Raw genomic sequence first — 17,653 nt, forward strand, 5'->3', positions numbered from 1 at the left:
GCTTTTATATAGGAACCATGTGGTTACTTGTTCGCTAGCAGTGGCGAATCATATAAAAATGTTAGCGACACCGTATTACGACCGTTTGCGAATTCTTACGAGTGTTTTGCGAATGTTTGCGAATGTTTGCAACTGTTAGCGAAAATATAAATTCGCAAAGGTTCGCAAAGAAATTTTGAACATGTTCAAAATTTCTTTGCGACAAGAAAATTTCTTTGCGACAAGAAAAACTGTTTGCGACAATAAAAACCGTTTGCGAACTTTCTTGCGAATGTTAACGAACCTTTTGCAACCGTTTACGAACCCTGGCGAATTCCCAAATTCGCTACGTTCGCATACGTTCGCCGCTCAGTGAGATACCCCCTTACCGGTAGCCCTGAGCCCTCAGAACTCAACTAGACTATGTAAGCTCTGTAGAGTTCTGTGCCCTGAGCCCAGTTGGGTGGCCAGGGGTAGGATTTCATTGACTCTTGACCTTACCACTGACACTACCCTTGACTAATGATAGCCTATGTAGTGGATTCTCTTGTGCATATTTTTATTGACGACTTTTGACGAGCTCATTTCTAATTACAGTCAAGTTAAATTCAACGTCTGAATATCAGACTAAATTTGCCTCAGCTGTCGGCGAGCTCACAGAACTCCGTACACACGTAGAGTTCGGTGGTCGAGCTGCGTGAACATTTTTGTGGAAATGTCAGCTGATCTTACATTTATTAAGTTAATTCTTGGCAAAATAAAATGCTTTTATTATCATATTTACAAGTGAAAGATAATATTTGGACGCAATTTAAATTTTGTTTTGTAAATACAGCACCATTATGTTAGGATCAAATGATTTGAATTGCCTAAGAAGAGTAAACGCTGAAAGAAAGCCTAAAGGCATCTGACAGTAGAGCGCGGCGCCAAGCGCGGCAAGAACGAATTCAGATGGCGGTTTCCGATGCCGTAACGATGCGATGCGCTACGCATACGTATACAATAATACATGGTGGCCCACCGGCACCGACCCTGCATGCTGCGCTGCCTGTCTCTCTAGCTCTGTGTGTGTATACTGTGTGTGCATACTAGTAATCGACGTGTAGCACGTCGTAAGATTTTCAGATTCTAACGGATAAACAGTCAGGAATTCTACAATATTGTGCAGTATCAGGAGTACTGTGCTACAGACAGGTTACGAAATGGTCAGTAACAAGGAAACAGCCGAGTGCCTGAAGAGCATAGGAATTCAGGATTTAGACGAAGGTACGCATTAGGCCTACTAAACACATCACCTGACAGTAACACCGTGTCCGTAGAGCGTAGTATTAGTAACACACCAGCCGGCGGCTGCCCTGGCTGGCCGCCCTGTCGAAGCAGTCTGTCCCAGTAGCAGTAGGCCAAACGTTACACACGCTTCGCACGGCGGCGTCTGTCTGGTGGACGTTCGTTATTTCGGCAACACAGCACTCAACAGCAGGCCTAACATAAAACACTGAACAGAATATTTGTATGAATGGGTGTATACTGTAGTGCTAGTTAAGTAGGAGTGGCATGGCATCCATACTCATAACCATCCAGTGCCAAAATGCAAATGTTCAGAGAGGTTGCACTGCCCTTCATCAACAAGATGCAACCTCCTAACTAGACAGAAAGATCCGTCTGTCCGGAGGACTCTTTTATATTTTGCCATTAACGCTGTCCTCCGAGGGGATCCGTGAAGCCAGACGCAGTCTCCGCGGAACATTCCCCGACGGACAGATACAGACCGATCTTTCGGTCAACCTCCTAACTAGCCCCGGAGACCCGCTATTGCCGCTTACGTTGTACGTTGGGGCTGCTGGTCGCAGTTACCTCCTATTCTAACCTGCTGGGTTCCACATGCTGTAAAAAGGGACCAATGTTTTTACTTGCACAGACACTCTCACTTTTATTGTACGTCATAAGAGAGACATGCACAACCTTGTCACTTTGGCACCTCCACGCACTGGCACATGACACGATTTGCATCCCGGTATAGCTTCCTTGGAGTACTTTGGAGCTGCGAATGGGATTGCTGCAACAAGTAACAAGTAACATTAAATAAAGCCAAAAGGAGCTTCTCAAACGAACAAGACTATCATAAGATATCATATGGATGCAGTTCTAATTTCTTCTTCATTAACATTATCCATATCATCAATCAATGTTGGCTGAGCGAAAGATCAGTCTGTGTAGCACTGTAAACTTTAAATTACCTATCTTGTAATGTAATCGGGGAGTCGGGGCATATTCGGGGCACACATCAGCCGGGGCATGTCAGGGCGATCGTTAACGGCCCGTTATCGATTGCCCCGTCACTGTACAGCACTACAGGCATGCTAACCTGGAAACACTGAACTGCACATTAGTCACTTGAATATGAGACCATTCTGAAGCAAATAATTTTCACACAACAGTAATATAATAAATGTAGGCCTACTCTTAAATGAATCCACAAGGCACAAGGATTGGAACAATCATCCCCCCAGCATTCCCGCTGATTCCCACTAATCAGGTACTACTAGCCATCCCCTATTAAGGGGAAATTGTAAGACTTTAATACACTTTATTTGTGAACTGATTTTTTCTTAGTATACCGGTAATGTATGTGCATTTTGAAAGTAAAGATTTAAATTATGTTTTGTGATATTGTAAAGCGCATAGGGAACATTCACTTATATGCGCTATAAAAATGTCATTATTATATTGTAAAACAATTTTACCCTCTTTCTTCATTGCTCTCCACAGGGTGGGTGAATGCTGTTTGGAACAGCGACTTCACAGAGAGTCCTGACCTCCCAACAGGGGCGGAAGAGCTGTTTAGCAATCACCGGCAGATTCTTTCCTCCCTCCGAGATGCCACTGAAGTCTGCACGCCGTGGGCAAGGATTGACTTTGCCACTCTTCCTCAGGGTAGGTTCACTGCACTTTACTTGTGAAAGCCAGGCAGGTCCCATGCCGAGACACGCCCCCTTGAGGAATGTTCTCATACCTTAAAGGGACTGTACAGCACTGGCCGAGGTGGGATTCATGTTTTGAACATTCCTAAGTGAGATAATGAGAAACCTCCCATGAAATATGAAAGAGTATGCAATTCCAAGAAGGATTCAATGTTCACTTGATAGAAACTGGTTGTCAAATGGCTGAGATATCCAAAAAAGTGATAATAATAAAAGGCGACAGGCCACGCCCCTTATTAGGATCTCTTTGTTTCACCTTGTTCTGGGATATCTCAGCCATCCCAAAACCGATCCCCATCAAATAAACTTTTGATACCCCCCAGAACCGCATGCTCCGTGACATCTCATAGAGTGGTTTCTGAATATCTCGCAAAACGTTCAAAGCTAAATCCCCACCCCAACCAGAACTATACACACCCTTTGTCCCGTTGAGGAAGGACTGATTTTGCTACAACACGCATTTCCCATAGACACTTGCCTGAGTGAATACTTGGGACTTGTCCTCAACGGATTGATCAGGGAGTTTGTTTTCCTTGATGTCATCTCCCATTTCTTTTCTTTTTGTATTTTCAGTGCTCTTGCCCAAGCACCTACCTCCACCAGGTGCCAGAGAGGTTAAATGTCTTTGCCTGCATTGCCTTAAAAAAAGTTTGTTTGTTTGTTTGTTTGTTTGTCTGTCTGCAAAATATGACTCAAGAAGTTGTGAACGAATTTGGATACAGGCAAACTTGATAATGACACAAGGAACAGATGATTAAATGTTGACCCTACTGATCTGGGAGAATTTTTCTTTTTTTTTGCATTTTCGGAGGGTTTTCTTTTTTGCATTTTTAAAGTTTATTTTTTTTTATCTTCTGGCCAATACTTTAGGTCAATGAATTTGAGAGTTCAAACTGAGCATATTTGAGGTTTTGCATATATGCGCTCTAAAGCACATGCTCTGCTCAATGCTCTGTGCAGCAGGAAGCTGATGAGGTTAGCATGCCTCTTTTTAATTGGGAAATAGAGCAATTTTCAGCATGGTATTGGAGTAAATGAGCTGCTTGACAGAGGTCTGTGCTCTCCAAGTGCTCTTCTAGTTTCATTACAGAGAATCAAATTGATGGGCTCGCTTAATGGGATATATTCCAGACAATTTTAATTCTACTTCATGTAGAACATGAATCCATTGTACCATAGTATATGTGGAAATTTATTGTGGTCCTTCAGTAGCTAAACCAATAAAATGACAAACCCAAAACCTACACTGAACAAGGATGATCATTAGTACCGGTAAAAGGAATGGTATAGTACATTGTACATTGGTTGAGATGAAGATTGAGCTTTTGATTTTTTATGAAGTACGGTACTTAGGAACAACTTAATAAAAAATTCAAAGCTTATCTAATGAAAAATAGTTTTGGAATGGCTGAGAAATCAAAAAACAAAGTGAAACAAAGCAAAACAAAGCAATCTCAATAAAAGGTAGGTCCCAGGGTACGTTTTGTTAGGATTTCAAAACCAATTTTCATGAAATATGCTTTAAATCCCTCTTAGAATTAGTGCACTTTCATATTCACATATTCATATTTCACAGGAAGTTTTTCATTTTCTCACAAAAAGTGTTGGAAACCTGGGAAGTATTCATTATGTGCAATGTACGGTACTTGGCTTGCAAGAGGTAATATTTTTTCGAGCTGCTAATTGAGTTCACATTTATCTCTTTAAATTCATCTGATCCCCCCCCCCCCCCCCCCCCAGGATTTTGGAATGTGCTCTGTGAGAATGGCATTGTACCTCGGTCCCTGCTGGCTGGACTGTACTATTTCATCGACGGGGTTGACAGCCTGACCTCAACGGCGTTAGAAAGAGAGCAGGCAATTACAGCAGGGCATCTCTACATCCTGCTGTTGGAAATTCCAGGTTAGCAATAATCTTACTTTGCTGTTTCTTTACGAAATCAGAGGTATGATTCCTGTTATGATGCAATTGTTGTGCTTTGTCTGTGTGTATGAAAAATTGGTACTGGTAGCATAATTATTTGATTTAAAATACATCACAAGGGATTAGAATTTTATAGCAAGTATTTGATGTTGACAGGCATTGTGGGTCATCATATAATGCTTCTGTTCAAATATGACTTCCTGAATCTAGCTCTTCCAGCAGTTATTAGACCGTTCCTGATACCTTTAAATCCAGCACATATTTCATTAAGTGGAACTTAGGAATATACATTTTCTCCCATTCAGGCAGTGGTGCGTACCGTGTGCAACAGCCCATGCTGTTTGAGAAGGCTCTCAACACCTTCAAGCTGTGGCCCAAATCAGAGAGCAACAAGAGAAAGAGGGCGGAGACTAAGAAGGGCGGTCAGCAGCGTCCAGCTAGCAGGCAGGGTCAGGGGTCAAAGGGTCAGGGTGCGAAATCTCGAAGGCTGAACACAGGAGGGGCCGCCTCGCAAAATGCCTCTGGTGAGAGGCAGGGGGAGGAGGGAAGTGATGATGATGATGATGAAGAGGAAGAGGTGGTTGCCTTGACAACACAAGAGGTGGATCGCATCCAGAGGGCTATTCTTCATGCCACCAAGGTAAGTTGGAGTTGTTACTATGTAACTCATCAGAAGATAGTTTTTATTTGTTGTAATATAAGAGTAACAAAACTCGCTCCCTCATGTCACCCTGCATTTTAAGGATTTGAGCCATTAAGAGAGAACCAACCCCTAAAATGTAATTTTATCGGTAATAGTGAGCATGTGTGGTTACTGATTAAAAATGCCATGGAACGCAACTGGAGCAATTGCATTAGGATCCTGTACAGTATGTCCATAGCATAGAAGATCTTGGCACAACTGTCATGTTAATTGCAGAGAACATAACTGATGATAGTTGCAACATATGCCTTTAATCTTTTCCCCCCAACTGCCATCAAATGGAATCATAAACAGCACATTCTGTCATTCACTATGAAAGTGGACAATTTCATGGTGTGTAAGTCATTGCGCATTTTACATGACATGAAACCGGTATGAACATAAACACCCAATCGCACCAGGTTTTTTTTTGCTGTTAAAGGGATCGTATAGTTTTGGTTGAGACCTAATTTCAGATTTCTAACATTTTTGGTGAAATAATGAGAAACCTCTTGTGAAATATTAAAGAGCATGTAGTTCCGTGAGGAATTCAACGTTTATTTGATAAAATTGGTTTTGAAATGGCCGAGATATCCAAAACAGAGCGATTCTGATATTATAAAGTGTGGGACCCACACTTTTTTATGATCTCTTTGTTTTACTTTGTTTTTGGATTTTTCAGTAATGCCAAACCCAATTTTCATCAAATAAACTTTGAATTTCTCTTAAAATGGTATACTCTGTACTATTTCATAAGTGTTTTCTTGTTATCTCGCAAAAAGTTAAAAGCCCAATTCTCATCTCCACCAATACTCTACCATCCCTTTGATATGTGATCTCAAGGTGCAGTAGGTATATTGTTTTTTGCACTCTCCCTAGTCCTGTAGCTTGAATGAGTGTGCTGTTTTAATGTGGACCTGTTACCTTTTACTGTAGTATATGTTGCCAAAGCCATTAACTGCCATGGTAGCACTCGGCTGTTTGAGGTGCTGGCTTAATTGCGACCATCTGTTAAAATAAAATCACACGCCATTCATCCTACCTGGCTGAGGGCGAAAAATTACTCATGTGGAAAGTTCTGCTTTTCAGTATTAAAGTGAAGTTGTTTTTATGCGTGAGGTGAAGACACATCTTCTACAAGCTATCGTTAATGCAGTTTACTCCAGCTCCCCCCCCCCCCACCTTATTTTGTGCTTGCCTTTTGTGCTACGTAGGAGGTAGTCTACATGCTGCGAAGTGTTCCATTGAAGAGCTCAGATCAGATCATCGACCATGTCATGATGCGTCTGGCGGAGGTCAGTCGTACCCCTACCGAGCAGGCCTGGGATGACACTTTTGGCAACAACATGTAAGTTTTCTCTTCATTCCACTCATTCTAACAGGAGTTTGATCAGTCCTTGTCTAGCAGAAATTCATCTCCAAACAGTGTGCTTTTTTATTGTCTGAATCTGGAAAGAAAACGGTACCATCCTAAAGTCATCGCAAAATATTAAAAGTATAGAAATGAATCTGTAAATATTCTGCTTCAAATTTTGTTAAGAGATTGATGGGAAAGATATATCAAACATTCACATTGCAAAACCACTCATATACAAAACCTTTTTTCCATCTGTAGCAGGATGTGATACAGAGTACACTAGGCACAAAGTCTTTTGAAACCAGCAGAGCTATTGCCATGCAGTCAAAGAAGGAGAGAAGGAAACAGAATTCCATTTCTTTGGAGTCCTTCTCTCGTAGCATCTGTGATCAATTTTGTGCATCATGAACTGGACTTCACTCTCACATGAGGACCCATCTTGGCAAATGACTTCTCTGCCTCCTCATATTGTACAAATAATGAATATTTATGAGTGCAATGGACAGAATATTTCATGAGGGGAAAGATGAAAGGATCCATACAACGAGGCGCAGCCAAGTTGAATGGATCAAAGATTTCATCTTTCACTTAGCTCCCGGTGTGCATGCAATGGAGCAAATCGTATTTATCCAAAATTGCACTGTAAATGGAGCCACAATTGCACGGTAAATGGAGACGTCATAGTGAAATGGGATGAATGATCAATGTCAAACAACCAATCAAATGACAAGGATCTATTTAGGCATTATATGAATACAAATAGTGAATGGTCACGAGTGCGAAATTTTGTTCCATTGCACGAGTAAAGACCATACACTATTTGTTTTATACAACACCTCGAATGTCAACAGATGTGGTCCACACAGATTCTTGAATTTAGCACAGAAATGGAACCATTTTCTGTGAAAGACGTATGAGTAGCCGCACAGTCACAGTCACCGTGTACATACATACGAACGCCAAGCCGATCGGTTGAAGTTGTTTACAAAAATGAGTGACAAATGTATGCGCATTTTAGCGCACTTGTAATTGTTGAGTACGCATGGCAAATGTTTGTTTATTGTGACATTTGAGCCGTGCAATGGAACGAAAACTTCGAGTCAATTGTGAGTTAAAATGGGACTCCCATTGGAATTGAAATGGGTGACGTCAGCCATGCGCTATCCATTTTTGCTCAAACAAAATCGCACGGCTGACAGCCACAGCGTGCGATGGAACTTTTAGCTAAATGTCACGTGATGGGCAAACAACCAATAGGATAGCTACATTCTAATTAGGTGTTGGATAATCTATCACATTGATAGAAAATCCCAAGAGGTCATCACATCAATGTCATGAAATGTATAGAATGTGAGTATATTTTTGCAATAAAAAACAAAGCAAAACAAAACAAAAATGAACAACAACTCCATTCTGGTACTGTAAAGACATATAAATGTACAATGAAAGTGATAAAAGTTTTTACTTTTTTAAACATTGTTTTAGCTTTTAATGTTGGACATTAGGTAGTGAAGATTTTTTAATACTTGAACCTGTGTCAAATTTGCAAGTGTGTTATGAAATCATATATTTTGCAGTTTCCTCGACTTCCATACCAGAGACTTCAGTGAGACCTTCATACAAACAGGAAAACACAAAACAAGTCTCTGCTCTCATTTTTTGATAATTTCTCTTCTCACAGTTCCCTGGATGAAGTGTACAGCATCAGTCATCTCGCCTTCCTTGGCATGGAGGCGCTCTGCTCTGGTTCCCATGGCGATCCTTCCCAGATGCTTAGGATGGTGAGTGCAAGCTGGCTTTGGTCAGCTGGAATGATCTTGTTGTAGTCGGTGTCTTGTTACCATGGCAAAACAACCACTTTCCCTCTTCTACCAAGTGTTTCTTATTCAAACACAAGAGCAAACATTAAAAAAAAACAACCAATAATTCATTGCACCTTACATTTGATAATCTAGAACTTTCAATAAAATGCATGAAACTTAGAAAGAGTAGTACTTTTTTTCTCTCTCTCTTTGAATTCATCTAGAAGAGCAAAGCAAAAGTTTACGAATAGCACAATCTTACACCTGGTAGAATTTACTAGATGTTAGATGCTCCAAGCCATGGCAGTATTATTTCTTTCAACCTTTGATTATTTCTTTGCTCTTTAGTTTCTTTCAAATTCTGATCTCTGATTGGTTACCATCCCAGGTTTTCAATCACCTCCTGCCCAACATCCTGATGCTGATTGGTGAGAATCGGTCCGTTGCCATGGCAACCATTCCAAAGCACATCCAGCTGATGAAAGACCACGCCGAAGCATTTGCAAGGTTTGACCTTTTCTTTGTTTTTTTTTTGATTCGTTTTCCCAATATGGCAGCCCATTCCCAAAAATCAAATATCATGCAAAGAAAGTCTATGGAAAATACAACAAAATCTGTCTCCTCTTAGCTAATCGCAATGCTGTACAATGCCAAATCTATTAAATCTCATTGATTCTGTTTAAGGCTTCCTGAAAAATCAACTGTTTCCTCACATCCTGAATGAGAATATCAAACCCTCCCTTATTTTACAATTAGTTATCACCAAATTAAATGCAAGTCTGATAAATGTGTTCTAAAAAAGTTCCTATTTTCTCCTTGAGCTTGTTATTGTTACAGTTATACTTGGTAAAGTGTTTTGATCAGTATTTTAATGAAAAGACACTTTATAAAAAATTTTTATTCTTTTTTTTTTTCTTTTAGTGTCATTATTTGATCTTCTCAAAGGCTGCTTTGAACCACTCTGACTTAGAGGAAACTAAAACCCAAATGTAAATATGGATTGAGTGAAAGCAGTAATATCAGTAGAACATGTCAGTGAAAGTTCAAAGAAAATTGGAGAATCGCTTTCAGAAGTTATGAAATTTAAAGTGTAGTTGTCTCCTTATCCAGCGATGACTGTACCAAAACTTTTAACAATTCATATCTTTTGAATGGAGTGTCCAATTTTTCTCAAACCTTCACTAATGTGCTCTACTAATATTGCTGTACTCACTGACTCCACATTTATATTTGGGCTGTGGTTTCTTTTGAATCTCTAGATGTTGCCCTTGACTTAGTTCGGCTTTGCAATGCTTTGTTTCAGTCACATGAACAATCAGCTAGGGGAGAAAGCACTGCCCTGCATACGGGTTCTCATGCAGCACATGTGCGTCAAAGTTCCGGACAAGGTGGAGTATCGGACGAGGGTGTCCCACACCATCGCCAGACTGCTGGCTGGAGTTCCCCCCGAGGCTGAGGCCAGCTTCGTCAAATGGCTCTACCTCTACTCCAAGAACGCCAAGGTGGGTTTCTTTCACTTTGATCCCCTCCTGGCAGTATTGATAGTTATCCTTCACATTTGATATGTGAGGCTATCTTCATTGCAGACCACCAAAAGATCAAATAAGTTCGCAATAGAATATTTGCTTTTTTATTCCTAATCTGCCACCACTATTTCTCTCTAATTTATCACCCAGCACCGCTACCTTATGAGTAGTCATATATATATTCATTACCAGTATTGATATACCAATCAAGCAGATATTGCCATCTGTATGATCGTATATAAAGTAGCTGGAGTCATTAGTTTCGTGATTTTACCAGATTCTGATTGCTTGGATTTAAAAAGACTCGTCTCAGTAGTGTTCTCTTTATATGTCTGATTGTATGTTGTTGTTTTTTTTTTATTTGAATGAACACATCCTGAATTTTCAATATTGAATACTTGGAGATTTGTTAGGATGTCTGAGGTTGTGCAGAATTATTCAAAAGATATGTAAGGGGAGGTAGATTTCCTTAGGTTCAAAACACTACACTTCAACATCAAGTCTGTTAAAGAATGAGTACATATAGTTTGTATTTCATGTCAGTACTTTTAAACGAAACCCCCCCCCCCCCCCAAAATAGTGGTTGTTTTTCACACCCCCTGAAATACAGTGTATGGCAGTTGCAGTTAAGGAATGCAATTGCCATGTTGAACACAGCAGGAAGTTTCATTAAAATGATTTGAAGCTCAGATGAGATTTACTCTCCCCTGAGCTCTTGTGTCACACAGAAACTCACTTCTAATCCAAATCCAGAGACCTAATGCCTTAATTCCTGAAAAAGGACAATGTTCTTTGAATTCTTCTTATTTCCATCAGATATTAACCCGTTGAGGACGAGTCCCGAGTATGCTCGTGCAAATGTCTATGGGGAATGTGTGTTGTAGCAAAATCAGCCTGTCCTCAATGGGTTAAGATGTCCCTCATGTACCTTGAGAGAAGATGAGCAGTATGATGGATGTTTCAGCATTATATATCAGTTGGTGTCACATTGTCCATTTCTTTTATCCGATTTAGTCTGGTGTGGTATTTTGTGTCAGGGGTTGGATACTGTAAGGTCAAGTTGCGTTGTGCTTACATCAACTTTGAAACCTTCAAACTTTATAGAGTACCAAAAGTGTGATGTCATAGCCACTCATCACCATGGAAACTGGTTCCAAACAACCTCACCTGGTCTGAGTGTTTGTTGTCACACCTGGTTCCAATCCAAGCTATGACTAAAGACTATTGAAACATCATCACTTTGGTTCCTTATTCTGCTCTGATCTTCATTATGAATATGCACAGGCCAAGATTAAATTGATTATTGTCTTTGTTTATCAATGTGAGTTTTGTTATGTCCGTGTGTAGATCAGCTACCGAGTCTTTGCCTTAGAGGTGGTGAGTGCGTTGTTGGAAAGACCAGAGAGACAGACTTCAGGTATATTGTTCATCTTACCTTCTTGTTTGAGCACATTAAGCTCCAGATGTCGCTTTTCTGTTGTGAGGTGCTGTGGATTCTCTTTACACTTTTTACTGCTTGTTTTCGTATGTCATATAATGAAATTGTGTCTTTCATTTGAGCTCTGATGATAAACCAATGTTCATTTTGGTTATAGAATCTTCCACAAGCTCCTTAAATGGATCTGCTAAACATATATTACTGATCCTTAAAATTGCAACATATTTTGGAAGATAAAGGTTTCTGTCTCAAAATATGAGGGCAATTTACTTCTTTTTTTTTTTCATTTGTGCTGATTAGCTACATTATACTGGTTCTGCTTCTCATACAATGTACAAGAGTTGCAAATTTATCATAGACAGGCTGACAGTTCTTACAGTCAACATTGAACATCACCATTTTAAAAGTTTATTTCAATACATTGTTTAAATTAAAAGAGCTCTTTCCAGTAATATTATTCTCTGTTCTCTCATCAATGTTCTCTTTGTCTCCACCCACATCTTTCTGTCTCTCTGTCTTTTTTTCTCTTGTTTCGTACTTGTCTCTGTCTGGCCTTTTTTTCTCTCTCTTTCTTTCTTACTTTCTCTATGATGTTCTTTCTTTCTGTTAGGTGAAGCTGGAACGGAGCAGCAGCAGTTTTTATCCCACCGATTCCTCCTAGATATCATGATATCACGCTGCTCCGATAAGGCTCCCACGTGAGTATCATTGTCTCCTCACATCTTCTCACAATTAACCCGTTGAGGACGAGTCCTAAGTATACTCGGGCAGTTGTCTATGGGAAATGCATGTTGTAGCAAAATCAGTCCATCCTTAACAGGTTAAACTTCAATCAATTATTATAAATTTCAGTGGAATTGACTGAGACTTAGAATATAGATAATCATATGCAGTATGTTTCGTAGTGTTTTTATTTGTAAATTATTTTTCATAATTTTTTTTTTTTTCTTGACATGATTTTAACCTGTCAATTTTGTGAGCTGACTGATATTTTTAAATTTACATCTGCAAAAATATGAGCTTTTGTGTCAGGTATGGCTGTATATCATCTTTATAGAGGGTACTGTAAAAGTGGAAATTTTTGCGGTGTTGAAATTTTCGCGCATTTCGCGCAACCAGAAACTAGCACGAAAATAAAAGCACGCGAATATTTTCCTTGCCATATGTTCCTGTGCGTGATGTCTTGATTCCGCGGAATTAAAAACACGCGAAACTCTTCTGACCCCGCCAAGCGCGAAAAATTAGTCGCACGAAAATATCCACTTTTACAGTAATCATATTTCTTTGGTTCTTTATCGTGCATTCAGCCACATAAAAATTGTCAGGACAGACTCCATTTCGTAAATGACGTGTACAGTTGACTGGACAATTCTTAGCTCAATATGTAGTGTGAAGATGAAACATTATAGTGATGTGAAAACTTTCTAGAATTTTAGACAGAGTGCAACCAGCCTCTTGATGTTTAGTTTTTCTTGGGAAACAAGAATGCTTTCAACCTTGTTCTACAGTTTGGGAATATCTTATATTCATGAAGGGTATGGGATATTTGTGAAAAGCTACATGTATGATTAAAAAAAAGAATCATAAGCATACATGTACATACTTGGGTATTTATGCTGGTTATGCCCATGATTCTTTTTCTCTTTTTTTATCATGGCTACCTCCCAAACGCTGAACAATTTGTGTGTATTTATGCCGATGAAGGCAATTTTGACAATCAGTTGAAAAAAAAATCCTAATGCAAGCATTATAAATTTGAATAAGTTTTAGACCTCAACAGTTGCTCTAAGCAAGAAGGTAAGTTGTGTTTTGTAGCCTCCTGCATTTATCGCCAGTCTTTCCCCAAATTGACAGCTACCCTTCAAGACACCAGAGGGACATTTTTCTCTAAAAGTTGATACCAGCTGCCATCTCGTTTAAATTGATTCCAAACAGCGTCCGAGCCAAGGCCCTCTCCTGCTTTGCCCAGTTTACCGCCCTCGCTGGCCAGGGAGCCGGTCAGTCCATTGGAAGCATGCTGTCCGCTCCGACGGCCAAGACTGGTGTCACTCCCATCATGGTGCTCACAGAGGCGGTCCAGAATAAGGTGGGTGGGAGTGAGGCCTCCTGCTGTGGAGATCCTGGTATACAAATAGCAGGACTGCACACTAACCTATCTTTTTTTCTACTGGTTCAACCCTTCTGTCGGACCAGTAGGTACCCAGTTTTTCAATTTTTTTGCTGGTCAATTCCTGAAGAAGTTACTGGTCCGACAGTGATTTTTACTGGTCAGGGACCGTCGGACCAGTGGCAGTGTGTAGTGTTGCAAATAAGGAATGGTCCTGAGTGCAATGATACAAGATTTCGAACAAGATGAAATATTAAGGAGCTCTAATTAATGAGATCAAATGTCAATCCCAATTCAATTTTTTTTTTTTCTGTTTATCCGGGGAGCTTAGGCAAAGACAAAGTGGATGTTCTCTGTTTGCACTGATTACTTTTAATGTAATTGCAGTTAAAGTTGTCATTTATCATTGTGTGCCCAGCAGAACGGCACAAACGCATGTGAGGTGAGTAAGTATAACGCGCACCTGCCATGAGCTCACATCGTTTTATCAGGCACACCTTTCTTAAATTGCATGCGCCCTTTGTTCTGACAAGCACATAATGATATGTAGAAGAGCTTAGATGGTAGCTTAAAAATATATGTAAATAGGTGAAATTTGAATGCGTCCAACCAGAGATATTTCTTGTGTGGATGCGTTGTTTCCTGTATCTAATAACCAAATCATTTCTGATGTTTGATAGGGGCCTGCTACTGTGCAACCAGAGAAGACCTCTGAAAGTGGCCAGGATGCTGCAGAGGATGCTGGGAAGGCAGCAATGGATTGTGGGAAGGCAGCCGGTGAGGAAGGACAGCAAGAGATGAGCATTGAGACCGCACAGGAGGCCGAACCAGAGGAACGTCCCTCCGAACCAAAGAAGGGGGCCACCCCCGGAAACCTGATGGGAGGGTCCCCAGCTCTCTTCTTTGGAGAAGAGAATGGAGAAGGTAACTAAGGGGCGGAGTCATGTAATCACAGAATCTTAGTAATGGGCTTTCAAAGCTTAGAAAAAACTTGTTAGAGAGAAAAAAAACTTTATTTGCTTGTCTTAACTTACTTGATACAGGCCGCATTTATATTGTTGCTTCGTGTAATCATGTATATTTACACTATATGTTATCATTCCAATTAAAAAAAAGAAAAGAAAAGAAGAAAATGCTTGACATTATTCCGTAAGCATTGAAAGAAACATTAGAATAAACTACTGATGGACATCTGAGTTATAGTTTTCTTGACTCTTTTGAACATGTAATTTATGAGGCGTGTTTAAAATACAACATAGGTGGGGAGTATTTGCCCTCTCTCTCTCTCTGTCAAAGTACACAATGCAGCAATCTAAACTTGTGTTATTCTAGAGAAATTGTATTATACCCTTTTCCAGTATTGACTTTTTTTTTTCTCCAGCGTGAGCAAATACATTATCATTTGCTGCTACCTGTAGATTAAAGGTAATACATGCAGGTTGAATTATTTTGTGATGCCTATAATAGTGACTTGTACACCTAAATTTAAAGACATTCGTCTGTTCAAGATTAAAGTCTTAGCTACAATCGTCGTGCGATTCTACTGTAAGGTTTTGCTTACTACTGGATTACACCTAATACAGGCAGGTTGAATTATTTTGTGATACCTATGATAGTGACATACACCTGAATGGAAAGACACTTGTCCGTTCAAGATCAGAGTCTTTGATACAGGCGTCATTACTTCTGTAGGTTTTGCAGGTAGCAGCAGCTTACTGTCCTGTCTCAAGCAGAGAGTCTGTGATGACAAGGTTGGCGTGAGGAAAGCAGCCCTGCAGGTAAGTCATCTTAGATACCTCAAGATCGTCTAGCGGCATCCCGATTCCCACACCTAGTGCTGGTGATTGATAATTTTGATCGGTATTGCTTCGTTGATCGGTATTGGAGCTTAATTTAAGGCAGTTATTTTGGAGCTAGCACTAGCACTAGCACTAGCACCAAACTTGAAATCTACCAATGTGCAGAGGGGTGTGTAGGTTGTCAGAGGTGGCGTCCATCAAAGAGTTGAACCAAGAATGTGGGGGGCCGGGGCTGCTGTTTTGGGGTGTGTGCATGTTCTAAGCTGCGAGAGGGATCATCCATCTAAGAGCCTTTGAAGTTTAAAACTTTGTCTATGTACAAATGATGGTACACATACATCAATATCAGGACTTGGATTATATTGTGCTTAAAAGGTCTGTAACTCAAAGTGTGAAAGCATGACAGATTTACATGATGTGTACGTAATATAAGGCTCATAATGTGTGTGTGTGCACTCATGCACATATTCACACATCGTAGAGCATGCGATCCAGTACCCAATAGGAAGCTGGCACCTAGCTTAGCTGGTGCAAGAAGATCACAGTGCCATTGCAGTTTTCTTGTTCACACATCAAGTTTATAGTAGGAACTTGCTTCAAAATTATCCTTTCATCATTGAATTGCCACTCTGGCCCGAATTCACGAAGGCGGTACAAATTAAACCATGGTTTAAACCATAGACAAAAACCATGGAGCGCCAAGTGTCGCACCGAATATTTCATTGCGACATTGGTCATTTCGTCGACAAAATGATTGTTTCGTTAACGAAATTATCATTTTGTGCACAAAATGTTCATTTTGTTACAAAATAATAATTTCATCGACGAAATGTCTGATTTTCATTATGACTGATTTCGTAATGAAATATTCCATGCGACATTTGGCGCTCCATGGTTTTTGTCCATGGTTCAAACCATGGTTTCATCTGTACCACCTTCGTGAATTCGGGCCTCTGAGTTTACAAAATTTTTAAGAAACAAAGTGGGTGTTCAGAAAAGGCAGTCTTCAATAGATTATGTTAGCAAGGCAATCTATTTTGAGAGTACATCTATGTCTGTGTATCTCTCAAGCCATGTGATCATTTCTGTCCTCATTATCAGGCCTTGGAGAACGTCTTCAAGCTGCAGTGCATGACCTTTGACCTGCAGCTTCTGGAGATCCTGCGGGAGCGTTGCCACGACACTGCCCTGTCTGTCCGCAAGCAGGCCTTAGACTCCCTCACCAGCCTGTTGAAAGAAAACCCCAGAGATGAAAGGGTGCAGAGGTTGGGATGGATTGTTATTTTCTGAATGCTCTTCAGTCACATTTATCTTATATTAGAGGAGAATGCAACTCAAATATGAATAATGTTAGTGAAGAAAATGCAGCCATTTCAGTACAACACATCAGTGAAGGGTGAGGAGAATTGGATAATTCATTCAAAATCTTTAGATTTTAAAGTTTTGGTGCAGTTGTGACTGGATGAAAAGACTACAGCACTTTGTACTCAGATGTATAGAAAACAATATTAAAACATATTCTTAAAAATCAAATATATTTTCTCTTTTTTTTTAGCTTCATGAAACAGTACTTGACTTAAGTCATTCAGAAAGCAGGAGGAATAACTGATATATCTTTCAATCAGTATAGATAAGTCGAGGGAATGTGTTCTTTAAAAAAAAAATGAAATCAGCGAAAGGACTGAAGTTCATAAGTATTGCTTCACTTCAGTCATGTTTATGTGGGCTGATCATGTGACCATCCCACACATCATGTGACTACCCCGCACATCATTTGACTATCCCATACATCATGTGACCGTCCTACTCATCACGTGATCATCCTTTCCAGGGTGTGGCTCCAGGGTGTCCTTCCTGTGGTGTCAGACCGTGAGTCCTCCGCCTCTGAGAAGTGTCTCCAGCTGCTACAGGAGCTGGTCCTTGATGGAGTCTGTCGGCCAGGAGCCACCGAGGCTAGAAAACTCCTGGCGTGGAGTCTACTGGCCCAGCTCATGCAGCCAGAACTTTGTAGTCTGAGGTAAGAAAGGAGAGTCATGGGGACAGGGTAACCCTTTTTATG

The 17,653-nt window shown here is 40.2% G+C and overlaps 1 protein-coding gene across 1 annotated transcript in view; it reads left to right on the top strand.

The window, feature by feature from the left end:
- The first annotated feature begins 1,079 nt into the window (after positions 1-1,079).
- The window catches only part of LOC139720089 (condensin-2 complex subunit D3-L-like), a 39,876-nt gene continuing 23,302 nt past the window's right edge, over positions 1,080-17,653 (top strand). The window contains exons 1-15 of the mRNA XM_071631461.1: positions 1,080-1,245; positions 2,749-2,913; positions 4,701-4,862; positions 5,189-5,523; positions 6,780-6,913; positions 8,604-8,703; positions 9,113-9,231; positions 10,028-10,226; positions 11,598-11,667; positions 12,299-12,386; positions 13,624-13,774; positions 14,503-14,719; positions 15,488-15,573; positions 16,696-16,859; positions 17,426-17,611. Coding sequence (XP_071487562.1) covers positions 1,182-1,245; positions 2,749-2,913; positions 4,701-4,862; positions 5,189-5,523; positions 6,780-6,913; positions 8,604-8,703; positions 9,113-9,231; positions 10,028-10,226; positions 11,598-11,667; positions 12,299-12,386; positions 13,624-13,774; positions 14,503-14,719; positions 15,488-15,573; positions 16,696-16,859; positions 17,426-17,611 — 2,240 coding nt within the window. The 5' untranslated portion in view covers positions 1,080-1,181. The remainder of the gene's footprint in view (positions 1,246-2,748; positions 2,914-4,700; positions 4,863-5,188; positions 5,524-6,779; positions 6,914-8,603; positions 8,704-9,112; positions 9,232-10,027; positions 10,227-11,597; positions 11,668-12,298; positions 12,387-13,623; positions 13,775-14,502; positions 14,720-15,487; positions 15,574-16,695; positions 16,860-17,425; positions 17,612-17,653) is intronic.

This window comes from Diadema antillarum, unplaced genomic scaffold, assembly GCF_040938485.1.
Source record: "Diadema antillarum isolate AM-2024a unplaced genomic scaffold, OU_Dant_1.0 scf00000010, whole genome shotgun sequence".
NCBI lineage: Eukaryota > Metazoa > Echinodermata > Echinoidea > Diadematoida > Diadematidae > Diadema > Diadema antillarum.